The 13,284-nt window shown below is 47.2% G+C and overlaps 1 protein-coding gene across 8 annotated transcripts in view; it reads right to left on the bottom strand.

Annotated features, from left to right (window-relative positions):
• DTX2 (deltex E3 ubiquitin ligase 2) overlaps window positions 1–13,284 on the bottom strand; it is a 34,214-nt gene that overhangs the window by 11,108 nt on the left and 9,822 nt on the right. For 6 of the 8 annotated variants that reach the window (XM_016146537.2, XM_036225749.1, XM_036225748.1 and 3 more), the window contains 3 exons: window positions 11,266–11,622; window positions 8,647–9,283; window positions 2,441–2,541 (listed from right to left, as the gene is read on the bottom strand). In XM_016146537.2, the coding sequence (XP_016002023.2) occupies window positions 2,441–2,541; window positions 8,647–9,283; window positions 11,266–11,622 (1,095 nt within the window). Of the gene's footprint in view, window positions 1–2,440; window positions 2,542–8,646; window positions 9,284–11,265; window positions 11,623–11,734; window positions 12,350–13,284 lie in introns of those variants that run through there. The other 2 variants (XM_036225753.1, XM_036225752.1) reach the window with 2 other exon arrangements.

The raw sequence follows: 13,284 nt of genomic DNA, 5'->3' as shown, positions 1-13,284 counted from the left end.
TAAACCTACCTGCAAAACCCTGTGCCCAAGCGCTCACCTCATTGCAGCTGTGCCTGAATCCATAGTCCCAAATCCACAAACACAACCCAGGCTGAGAGAACACTCTCCAGACTCTGCTTCCCAAGGGCTGGCCCAGGATCTCTTGTTCCCTGGAGCTCTAGACAATAGTCCCACCAAGAGGCACAAGCCAGAGCCTTGCATTCAGGGGAGGCAGTGTCTGGCCATGAGCTCTTGTCTCTACTCATTTCTAGCTGAGACCAAGTTCCTGAACCTTAGGAGCCTGTTTAACCCAATGAGTAAAATGAAGGCTAAAATGCCCACCTACCTCAAGGATTGCTGAGACCCAAGGTGAGAGGGGACAGTGGAGACAGTGAGGATAGTTCTTGGTACTTTTGCTGTAGCATCTTTGCCTCAAGCATTTTTGCCACAAACATTCCTCTGCATAACTAATTGACCATAAGGCAATTTTTTTTTGCCATAAAAAAAGGACAAAAATTATGACAAAAAAAAGAGGGATATTAAAAATGAAAAAATTAAAAAGACTTTTTGTGAAATATAAAAACTCAAATACCTTTAAAATGTGTGTAGATTCATGGCAATACTGTGCAAATATTTGATTTTATTTTATGGACTGTACATAAGCATTTGTCATTGTTCTATGGGAAATAAGGATTCAACTCTATTTCTCTCCTCCCAACATAGTGTGTTTCAAAATTAGAAACCAACTAACTCTTGGGGCAAATTGTTGTCATCTGGAAGAAATGCTAACTATTATAATCACTACTATTATTTAACTAGTTTCTCCGCCGATTCATTAATGGAGAAATGAAACCAAATGGATCAAAAACAAAGAAAACAAAACAGAAAACCCTGCTAAAAAGAAACAAAAAAGTCAGTTATTTTACCCTTTTTATGCTAAAACTGTCTCATAGACAATTAGTTATATGGCGAAAATGTATGCAGCAAAGGTGCTATAGCAAAAATAATGGACACGATTGAGAACAATCTGGGACACAGCCTGAATGGGTACTCAGCTTCAAGAGCAGAAGAAAGGCAGCAAGAGCTACTCAATACCCCAGACCACTTGGAGAGGTTACTATAACATATGTGTTAAACCCTTAGCACTTACAGAGCAGAATGGAACTGGGCCATGTACAGACTAGGCCTGTTCACCCAGACCTTTCTCCAGCAAGACCACTGCCATACACATGCACACATGTATGCTTACATGCACGCACATGCAGGCGAACACGAACGAACACACACAGAGGTCTAACTCACCTATGGCATCTGATGTTATAAGAAGACCTAAACTGGGAAGGAACTTTCTAGTCACCACATCTTTGCTCTCTTTTCTCTCTGCCCTAGCAGAGGGTTGATGGCTGAGCAGCTAAAGCAGGTGGCCAGAGGGCCTGCAAGGCAAGATCTTCCCTCCTGGGGCTTTCTGGACCCCACTCTCCCATTTTCTATCATCTCTCTGACTGGCCTTTCCATTTCCTTTAAGGGCTCTTTTTCCCAGTGTCCCACCTGCCATCTCTAAGGTCACATGCTCCCATGAGGGGGCGGGGGCAGGCAAAGGCTACCCCAATACATCCGAGGCTGCTCGTGAGCTGCACGTCCACACTCCCACTGCCTCCAGGCCAGCTCTGCCTGGCTATATACAGCCATCAATCCCTCGCCCCCTCCAATGGTCCTATCAGACTCAGAAGTAGCACAGAATTAACAGCTAAGAGGCCAGAATACCGGGAGCAGCATCCCACTCTCCAAGGGTGTGCTGGCTTACCTGAGGCACGAAGTCAGGCCCTACAAGGGTCTCCCTGGCTCTAGGACTGACCCTCCAACCCCACCAGGTTACCACAGACATTCACCAAACACTCCCTCTGCTTATTCCCTGCTTTGACCTTTAAATGATGGAAGTTCACTACACTCAGTCTACCTTTCTGTAACATTTTACATTTCTTTTAAATTAAAAAATAATTTTTAGCGTCCCCCTAACACCTGTAAAAATAATAAACAGTTTCAAGATGTATGGTTAACAAAAGATCTAGCTGGACAAAAAAGCCACTTATTCAAAAGGTCACTCCAGCTAAAATAGTTCTGAGAGGTTCTCAGAGGGCTCCTTTAGGGAAATGCCTAATGCCTAATGCATCTCAGGACAGAAAAGTCTCTTGATCCATAATTCAAGGTAATGTGAAAATTTAAAAGATAAGAAAAGGTCCACACCAGGGCAGCCACTATCATCAGGTATAATTCCTCCTGAGAGACAAAGGAGGGGCACACTCCAAGTTCACTCACCAGGGGTAAGCTATCAACGACAGGGGGCACTGCCCCTCAAAGGAGCCCCATAATCTCCTCTCCCACCACACATTCTCCCACTGCCAAGTCTTGTCAGAAACAGCCTATTTTTTCAGACCGCAGAGCTTGGTAGCAGTATGCCTACCTGCGAGGGCCTGCTGGACCCTGCTGGGCTTCGGCATCTGCACGGGCACAGTGGCGGGGATGCTCCCAGGGCTGCTCACAGGACCACTGGGGAGGGAGGCACTTGGAGAAAAGAAAGAGCAAAGTTTAGTGTGCAGCGCCAACTTAGCAAAAACAAGAGCCCAAGAAACAGGTGCTTCTGTGTGAATGAGGGCTTCTGCTTTTTTCTTTCTTTCTTTCTTTCTTTCTTTCTTTTAATTAAAGATCCTGATGAAGAGTATCTGGAAAGAGGAGCAAAGAAATCTGAATTTCACCACTCTCAGACCCAAACTAACCTATAGAATCTGAAGCCCAGAGTCTGGCCCACCATCACTTCCTCTGCAAAAATCAAGCGACGAGAGTCAAACTCCAAGCCAGGCATTGGACAGAAAGGAATGCCAGGCAGGGGCTACTGGGGTATGAGGTCTCACCTTTTTACAAGATATCAAAAATGAAGCTTTAACTGTTAAAAAATGTTTTCCTGGGCAATCCAGAGACTCTGAAGACAAAGAATTTCAAGCTCACTAGCTTCATCAACATGAAAGCTCTACGGTAACTATCGAGGGGAAATACAGCAGAAACCCCTCTAACAAGTGATCAAGACCAATGTCTCCAGTAACATGACCAACAAGTATCACAAGCCCTAAGAAACAATGCTCTTAGGACACTGAGAATATAGTCTTCCTGCCAAGACTGTATATTTTCAGTCCAAATCATGAGAACACATCTGACAAACCCAAATGAAAGGATGTCTGACAAAGTAACTCATGAAAAGTGTCAGAGTTCTGGAAGACAAAGAAAGACCAAGGAACTGTCAAAGACAGGAGGAAAAGAACTGACAACTGGATGCAAAGTGGGGCCCCACAGGATCCTGGGACAGAATAAGAACAAAGGTGGAGAAACTGGTGAAAACCAAAGTCTTTAAGTTTAGTTAATAGTACTGTACTAATGGTAATTCTCTGCTTCGGAAAACTACACTATGGTTATGAGAAGGGAAATAAGGCAACTCTCTGTACTATTTTTATAGCTTTTCTGTAAATCTAAAATTGTTCAGAATAAATGGATTTTTTTTTTTTTTAGATGAGGGTCTTGTTTCTCATGGTGACTATGTTCAAGTCACTCATATGGTTTTAGGCCATTGTACTCTTAAATGATAAGAAACCCATGCCATTTTGGTTGGGGCAAGCCCTGCACTAGAGAATAGTTGGTGTAGATGGCCCGAGATGTGTGCCAGCTCCTTCCACTCCTGATTCCTGCATCCTCCTGTCCATCCCTGGCCATGTTTAAGATGATGAAATAGGAAGACTTAGGAAATCCTTCCACATCGTCCCTACACTCGAGCTCCCCAAGGACAGAGCCTAGGCATATTTATCTTGTTCTACTGACTCCTGTCTGGGAGCTAGGAACTGGGAAGATGCTCACGAAACAATGGATGGCTCCAGTCCACTGAGCTACCCTTATAGCTGCCAGGAAACCAATAACTTGGCTGCTTACAGTAGATCCTTCCCTACCACCAGCCACAGGTCATAGATCCTGCCTGTAGAAACTACTGGGGGCTGGCTGGTTCTGCTCCAAACCAGAAAACCTCGCACTCAGCTGGTGCTGAAACCGCCAGGGGCTCGCACAGGGTCTGGAGCACAGCAGGTGCTCTGGTATCTGTCTGAGCGAAGAAAGGTCGTTTTGTTTTCATTTCTGGATTGTTTTCCCCAAACAGAATAACCTGTGTGGCCATGCTACTCAAATAGCAGCTTCTTGCCCTCCTCATCTACTCTCAACCCCAAAAGAACAATGGAACTGGACCTGGAATGCTCTAATGCCATGAAAGGAATGTGTTCAGGACACCTGGGCTAAGGTTTTGGCCCGCGAAGCTCTGTTTAATTTGGAACAAACTTCACCCCCGCCCCACTTTTTGAGCCTCTTCCTCTATTTTTTTTTTTTAAGGTAGATAGTCCAACAGTCTTTGCAATTCTCAGGTTCTATAAGCGAAGAAATTTGAGAAGATACAGCCCTTCCAGGCATCTTTCATCTCTCAAGCCACCTCTCCAGAGAGCACTGAGCTTGAGCCCTTACCTAGGAAGCCAAAAAGCTGAAGCCTGGCTCTACAACTATACAAAATTAGTCAGCTACTCAGCTGGCTTGGCACCACTGGCCCAGAGAGGCTCCAAAAAGTGGGGTCTTCCTTTGCCAAAGAAAAGCACAGACCTGAGGGAGAAAGCCTAGTTTTAGGTCCCATGAACTAACACAGAAAACAGACACACAATGAGGCTTCCAGTGGGGAGCTCACCCCAGAAGTGAAACCAGGAATTACGACTAAGTTAGGGGTCTCCTGATAGGGCCACTTCCCCTACGCCTCGTCGTAGCACCTCTCCACGTTTTCCTGTGATCAGAGGGAATGGAGTATAAAAAGGATCCAGTGGTTCCAAGACTGGTACTCTTAGAGGTGGACAGAGCCTTGGAGGTCACCAATCCCCTCCACCATCCCCAAAGGGCTCAGACTAGCAGAATGTTCCCATGTGCGGCACCACGTGCTCCATGAAGTAATCCTTCTTTGAGAATTCCCTCTCCTCCTACCTCAGGCCTCTCTCCCTGCCTCCTTGGTTCCTAAGTCTACCTACTAGGCCCTACCTGCCCTTCCTGTCTAGGACCATCTCCAGGAGCTTCCAAATGAGCTGAGAACATGAGGCATAAGGACTTCTAGTTTTTCACACAGACAGGACTTGATAGTTCCAGGCAAGGGGCAGCACTAGGAGACAGGAGAGTAAGGAAATGCAAGGCCTCCCTCCAGCTCCCCACAGACCAGCAAGCCAGGATGAACTGGGGCGGGGGGGGGGGGGGACTTCTGACAGTGTGTGTAGTACAAGGAGCATCAGATGTGGAGTCTGGACACCCCACTTCCAGCACCTGCTCCAGCTTAAAGCTATGTGCTCTCAGGCATGCTGAATCCCCTTTCTGAGCTTTAATTTCTCTACCTGTGAAATGAGAATAATTCCAGAAGGTCCCCAGGGTGGCTGCGAGGCTCAATCTGAACACCGATACAAATGTCCATTGTTTCTCAGGTCTCAGGAGCAAAGGGGGTACAAGAAAGCTGAAGGGCTGCGGAGTACCTTCCTGTAGGTCCCTCTCTGAACCCTGAAACCCATAGCAACATTAGAGCAAAAGGAAACTTAAGAACCTGACCAGCCCAACTCTTTAATCTTAAGAGGGGAAAAGAGTGACCTGGAAAAGGAACAGAGCTGACCCAGAGGCCTGCAGTGAGTTAGGCATTAGGCCCCACCTGAAACCCAGGACTCCAAATCAAGCAATCCTGAAGAAACTGGCCAACAGCAGGAGGGAGGGGGATGCCTTTAGATGAAGGAAGAACAGTAGTGAGAACAAAGCAGATGAAAGCAAACCACAAGAGCCATTTAGCACAGGGATGAAGAGCGCCAAGGCATATAGCCACCCCAAAGCTGCAATAGACTACTGGTCATAATCACCACCCCAAGTCATTAAAATGCGCAACAAGCTGGCACACCCTCTATTAAAGAAGAACATGCATGACACATTTTGGAAAGTTTCCCATACTACATCATTAAAACACAAGTTTCTGTGCTTCAAGGGATAAACTTCAGCTACCAGGAAATTTACTCAAACACCGAAGCTCAGTGACAAATGATGCACCTTCCCAGCAACAAATAAAACAAACAAACAAACAAAACAAATGATGCACCTTCTCAGCGTATTACTGCCTACTCAGAAAGCCTCCCAGTGCACAAGGAAGTCAGCCAGTCAAGGTTTTACCCTGATTAAGAAGTGATTTGAAACCACGTGGCTTCCACAAATTTTGATTTTACTCACTCATGTGTTCTTTCCAGTGGCTACCAGTAAACACAGCCAGTTCTCAGGCTTCCCCAGCCCATGGCACTACCTGCCCTGCAGTTTTCTCCTATCTGCCATATACATGGTAATTTTCACCTAATGCTGTTGGCATTCATTTGGCTTGGAGAACTATACCTTGGCCTCTACAGAGACCAAGTTGCTGAGTGTTTTCAATACTACCAGCCTTGCTGGGTTAAGAGGTCAGCTATTTATTAAGCCCCCTCTGGCTCTACAACACCCATTAATGAGAGAAGGGTTAACTGAAGAGGGCTCCACTACAAATTAGATACAGGAAAATCTTGTTTTTTCAAAGTAGGGATAGGCCCATGCAAGTGAAGTACACCCCTCCCAGCTCCTAAAAAGCTGTAGGAGATAAATATGAACATCGACCTTTGGAAGCAGGGCCCTTTGAGGCTGTTTCAACTAACAAGGCTGACTGGCCTGGTTCCCTCCTGGCTTACATTCAGGGCAAGCAGCAACATGCATAGACCAGCAGCAAAGTAAGACAGTGTTGCCCAAAAGCCTTCCCTTCAGTAACTTGCCTGGCCTGTACCAGTAGGGCCCATATCAACAGTCTCTCGGGCCCTCAGGCTGGGGAGGGTAGACCAATGGGAGCCCCATACTGGGAGAAAGCAACCAAGCTTATGAAGTTGCCTGGCTTAATCCCAGAATCCCAGCTCTAGAACCATCTAGAAATATGCCTCAAAATAATTTGTAACTTAAGAAGCCCCAGGAGCCAAGGCAAAGCCGACCTAATAGAAGCCCTGTTGATAATCATTCTGGACTTACATTCATAGCATGCTTTTCTCTAAGAGACTGACTAAGATATTGGAGGGGACCTCACAGGACACTGGGTGGGATTGGGCTAGCATACAGTCCGGCTTGCTTATTCTGTGTGAAAGTCCACAGAGAAGGCCCAAGTGAAACCTCCCCATACCCCCATTCCCCAGAACGAGTTCAGATCCACATGCCCCAACGCTCAGAAGAAGATGCCCACGAAGATGCCCTGACCCATTTGGGGCCACCTGTCTGCTGGACTCATGATGCCTTCTGCCTTCATCTCATTCTGCCTTTGAGAGAGCTTCAAGAACTCCACATGTCCCACAAGGCCTACTCTGAGGCCTGGGTTTAATGCTAGCTCTGCCATTTGCTGGCTGCGCTGCCAAACTCATCAGCCTCAATATGCTCACCTGTGAACTGAGGACACCACCCACCATATGGCCATTATGAGGATAATGAAATCACTTAACAGCCTGCTCAATGGGGCCAGCTATGCGTGCTCAGTGAATGGCAGCTGTCACTGAGAAACTGGCAGAGTCCTCTGAAATTCAGCTTGAAAAAATGCTAGAGGCCCAAGAAGCTGCTGAGGTCTCAACCATACTAGGAAGCTTCAGCCCTCATTGTGGTCAAGTGGGCAATGATGGGGCTGGGTGAGCAAGGCAGCACCAAGATGCTGACTGGCTGACATCAGTGCAAATCAACAAGATGCTGACGCCCAAGGAAACAGGGCAGCCACGAGCCCATCCCTCCAGTCACATCCTGCCCAAGTTACCCTCTCTCAGACATCAGCCCCCATCCCACTACCACTCTAAAGTCTCAAAATGTTCTCCAAACCCAACACTCTCAATAACGATCAATGACAAGGCCCTTGTCAGTGACAAGCCTCTGAGCACCCAGGGAGCAACCTCCACTGGGCCACTCCAGGCGCTTTCCTTGCTTTAAAGTGCTACCTGGTCTGGATGGGGCATATTCCATCACCTTTCTCAAGGTGCAGTGAGCTGTTAGACACCAGGCTGGATTGCATCAAACATGTTGTCACTTGCTGTCACCACCCCCACTCTCAATATTTTGCTCTCTCCTCAACCAATGTTTAAGCACCTAAACTGAGCTCACAACCTTCTTTTGGACAAGACTGTGAGCTTAGGGAGGGGGCTGAACCTTCCAAGCCTGTATCCTCAGTGCTTGGCACACTGGAATCAATAAAATGTTCCCAGGCACATGGCACCAGCTACATGGCACACAGGCATAAACAAAAGTCGGTTATCTGCTCTACACAGAGCCTGATTCTCCTGAGCGAATGCAGGGATTATTGGTTTTAACCCATGTGGCAACTACCAGCACTGAAGTCCCAGAGGTTAGGTAGGATCTATGGGATGCAAGGCTGTGGACAGCTGTGGCACCACATGACACACACAAAGGAGACAACATGGCAGGGACAACCAAGGAAGCAGGTGCAGGTACTGTGATGAGTCTTCCCAACTAAGTTAAAGGACTGAAGCTTGCTGACAAGGCACAAGGATAGACAAAACGGTCTTCAAAAACACAAGATACCTGGCTCCACTGGCAGTGGATGATCCTGGGGGCTGGTGCTGTGGTCCCAGGTGGGAGAGGCTGGAGCAGTAAAGGGACTGGTTCCCCAGGGAGGGCGGTACCCCACCCCAAGGGTTGGTGGTATTCAGCCTGGGTGCAGACCTAGCCCCAGAGAGTGAGGGCTTATTGTATGGGGCAAAGGCCTGGTGGGCCCCAAAGACAATGGCGGTCCTGTGTGGGGGCTGAGGGACAGGGTATGCGGGGAGGCTGGTCATGGAGTGGCGGTAGCGGCCTGACACGGGGCCAGTTCCACCGCCGTTGAGGCACTGATGGCAAGAGCAGGCGACTCCTGTATGGCCTGGTGGAGCAATGATGGTGGTCACCGGGTAAGGGGGCCCTGCTTGGCGCCGCACACTACGGCAAAAGCTTGAAGTCTTGTTGGTCTGCGTGTAGGTGGCATAGTTGACGGTGTAGTTGTATCCCAGAGGCGCCAAGTCCACGAGCTGGTTGCCCCTGGCCACCTGCTGCTCCAGATAGTCACAGACGCTGGCTTCATAGGCTGTCCAGGAGCCATCATCACTCAGCCACTCCCAGACAACACCCCGGCCCGGGGCTGAATGCTGGGGGAACAGGTGCCTCCGCACAGCCCTCATGGTGCCTGTTTTAAAGGGAGTATTACACACAAATGGTTAATCTGCTAGTCCCTTCAAAACAAAGGGACTTTAAAATTTCTTTTTTTCTACAACCAAATACACCAATACAGGTCATGGTGTCCTCTGACCTACAGGTAGCATTGGTTATTCTTTCCAAATTTGGGGTGAAGGATAAAGAGTTCTCTTTACGTAAAGAAACTGTGGCCCAAAGGGATCAAGTAGCAGCAGAGGCTCCATGGTCCTGGGCAGGAGTGAGGAATGCTGGAAGATTGGGTCAAAGGACGGCTGTCGCTCGGACTTAATGAGTCTAGTTTTCCAAGCACATACATTCAGGGAGCTGACAATCATACTGAAAAACTTTTCCTGCTATTTTCATGTATTATGCCATAAGTACTTCGTATGTCTCTAAAATTCTGTAAAATTCATTATTAATTGTTACATAATTCTCTTACATGGATGTATCATTCCCTTTGACTCTATAAGTAACTACTGGATAACACCCTATAGTTAGTTAGCTTATATTCTTAATAAAATCAAACCTTAAAATTAAGAAAAAAAAGAAAAATATCAATTTGGGCCATGACTCCAATAGCACTTGCCAAAAGATGATCACTGCAATTACATCCACTTGGTCTCCTGACCTTAGCCCTTGTCTCCATCCACAGCAGCCAGAGAAATACTCTTAACCCCAAATCAGATTACATCATCATTCCTCTGTTCAAATCCTTCCATGGCTCTTTCAGAATAAAAGCAGTCACTTCAGGGACTGAAAAGCCTAGTATAATTTACCTTTTTCTCTTGTCCCTCCTTCATGCCTATCTCCATGCCTTGCCAGTGCTGCCCAAGTTCATACTGCAAAATGACCTACCTCTCTGACTCTTTACACTTCCACTCCCTGATTAACACTTACTACTATCTAAATTAAATCCTCCATAACCCAACCACAATGCACAGTTTATACATTATTCATCTTATTTGCTACCATTCTCAGTTGCCTACAAACATCATGAAGGAAGGGACTTTTATCTGCATCCAACTAATTAGAAGCCTCAGTCCTCACTTGCCTAAGGATGCTGTTTTAGGGATCAGAGGAGGGTTTCTCAGTCTCAGTGTGTGACATTCTGGGCCAATAATTCTTTGTTGTGGGGCCAGTCCTGTGCATTGTAGGATGTTTAACAGCATCTCTGGCTTCTACTCACTAAATGCTCCTAGCATGTCTTCTACCCACTAGATGCCAGTAGCACCACACCCCATAGTCATGAGAATCAAAAATGTCTCCAGACATGGTCAAATGTCCTGGGGAACAAAATCACCACTGGGTTAGAGGTTCTGGGCACAGCTCTGGCGGGAAGTTGGTGGCCCCATTCTCAGCAATACTGATCAAAACATATAAAAAAACCAAACGCGAGTGCACAGAAGAGCAATGTAACCTACCCAGGTCACACAGCTATGGCACACTGGAGCCAGAACTCACTGCCAGGCCTTTAACTATCAAGGCACACCACCTCTATGCTTGCCTCCAGCCAGTGAGAGTCTCAAATTTGGTAAGTGGAGGCACACATTTTTGTTTTGGGAGACAAATGGGAAAGGGGCTGGGAGGGCCTCTGCTTTGGGCTCCCAAGGCACCCTCTCCTACCAAGAGGTACATTAGGTCGTTTCATTAAAATGCTGATGAGATGCCATAGGAACTTAACTCTTAGTTTATGTCAATTACCCTGTGGTAAAACTGGTTTCGTTACACACCATTTCACTTAAAGCCACAGAACCTATCAGCAATGTTAGGTGAGATTTACTGTACATCTCACATTGTGTGGTATTTGCCCTTAGGAGCGGTACCTGCCCTTAGGAGCAGCACCTGCCTCCCAACAGTGTGCATTTCAGGGGCAGAACTAAGCTCTGAGAGTCAATTTTGTAACCCCAACACCTAGCATGGGGCCTAGCCTAAAGCAGGTGCTTAGACACATACTAGAAGCAGAATGGGTCTTACCAGTGTCCTGACGGAACTGAGTCCAGCTAGGTAGGTCAATGATGTAAGGGGCCAGCGAGGGGTCAGCTTGGCCTAAGGGGATGCTGTGGGCCAGGCTCCCCAGCCCAAAGCGCTGGCCCTTCTGCTGGACAAACTGCTGCTCGATGTAACTGCAGACAGTGGCACTGTAGGGGTGCCAGATGCCCAGCCCATCCTGCCATTCCCACACAGCCACTGCCACAGGGCTGGTGTACACCTGAGCAAGGGAAGGGCTTGGGGCCATGGCCATCTTCTCCAGGACTCCCTCTGTTTTCCCAAACGGCTTCAGACCACTCTGGGCTGCAGTCTCTGGTTCATTGCCCAGTGCTTCCAGCAGATCTGTAAACAGGACAAATAAGTAGTTACTGACGCACACAGTGACTCTGCCAGAGTGGGTTTCAGTGCAGGGAAAAAAAATCATGCTGTTCCATAGTCACCTTTTTCCTATTACCTTAAGGGTATTGTGAATCAAGTACCTGCTCCTGTCTCTTTGCTCAGGCAGCAAGGAAAAATTCAGTCAGTCGAGCAGTTTATCTACCTCTGCAAATGTTCAGGAAGATACAATCAAGTGAATTTTGGGTGCTGATCATCAGCCCAGCTTCTGTCTTCTTACCAATAATTCTCCTCTGACCCACTACTAAGTGTATCCTTTTATACTGTATATATTTTCATGAGTCACCAAATCCCTCATGGACAGAGGCCATAACCCCTTACACCTGTGTGAGGATTCTACAGTTTCCAAAGCAGGTTTGTTTGTGAGAACCAAACAAACTACATGATGGGAAAAAACTGTCTCAGAAAGGACCAAGGCTCAAGGACACCCAGAGGCTCAATGGTAGAGTTGAGAAAGCATGAGTCCTAGCTCTGCCAGGGTCTCCAGGCCGCCCAAGAAGACATCATTAACCAAGAAAGATGCCCTCAATAAAAATTAAAATCTCCTGGCTACTGAAACCTGGCCTCTCTGCACCCTGCTCCCTATACCTGGGCCCTGCTGACCAGCAGTCAGGTTCAGAGAGTTTATACACATTTCTCAACACATTCTTCTCCAAGTCACTCCAGCCCATCCCCTTCCGGGAGGGTTTCCCTGGCCACTCAGCACATGAACTTCTCCTTCATAGTACCACCCGGAACTCTATGCCCATATACACATATGAGTATGATGATGCTCTGTGTCTCTCCTCATCCCAACAGTAACCCAGCAAGTCTGCCCTGTCCACAGCTATATTGCTGCACCAGCAAAGGCCTTGTCATGTTGTGTGATGCATGTGTTCAAAACACAGCTGAGTGGAAGTGGACGATGGTTCTATGTACCTACAGCTGTTTAAAGGGGAGACGTCTGTTAATGCACTAAATCATGGTCCCCCAGAGCACTAGCTCCTAGAGTGTGAAAGGAATAAAACCAATATTTAGTAGTAATAAACACCAAATGTACTTGTCTCATTTAAGACTGACATGGTGGTATTTCTCCCACTTTATGGACAGGAAACCAAAGCTTAGAGATGTCGAGGTTTTACTAAGCAGCAGCACAGACAGCAAAACAGGATCAATCTGGCTCTGATGCCCATTGTCTTAAGAAAGTTCAACCTGAACTCTATACCTTGGGCTCCACTCACAGGTCCCACAGAGGGAGAAGGTGAACGGGAGAAAGGAACCCACCATTTCAGCCCTCTTATAGCATGCCCTTGCGGGCCTCATGCCAACAACGTTCCTAGTCATACCATCTGCTCTGATTCCCACAAAACTCCCTAAGTACAGATCATCGAAATTCATCCCCATTTTGCAGATGAGGAAACCAAGGCCCAGGTAGTTGCAGTGACTTGGTTACATAGCTAGTAATAAAGCTGGGACCCTGGGCTTTCACTGCTGTCCCAAAGGTTACACTATACGATCAAGGTTTCAATGAAAGGCCAAGACTACCAACCATAAGGAAGGCATATCTGGAACAGCACATGAAAAGGAATAGGCATGGGTTCTGGCAACAACATGCCACTGACTTACTCT

This window comes from Rousettus aegyptiacus, unplaced genomic scaffold (assembly GCF_014176215.1).
Source record: "Rousettus aegyptiacus isolate mRouAeg1 unplaced genomic scaffold, mRouAeg1.p scaffold_m13_p_8, whole genome shotgun sequence".
NCBI lineage: Eukaryota > Metazoa > Chordata > Mammalia > Chiroptera > Pteropodidae > Rousettus > Rousettus aegyptiacus.
This window is presented reverse-complemented; position numbering and strand designations above follow the sequence as displayed.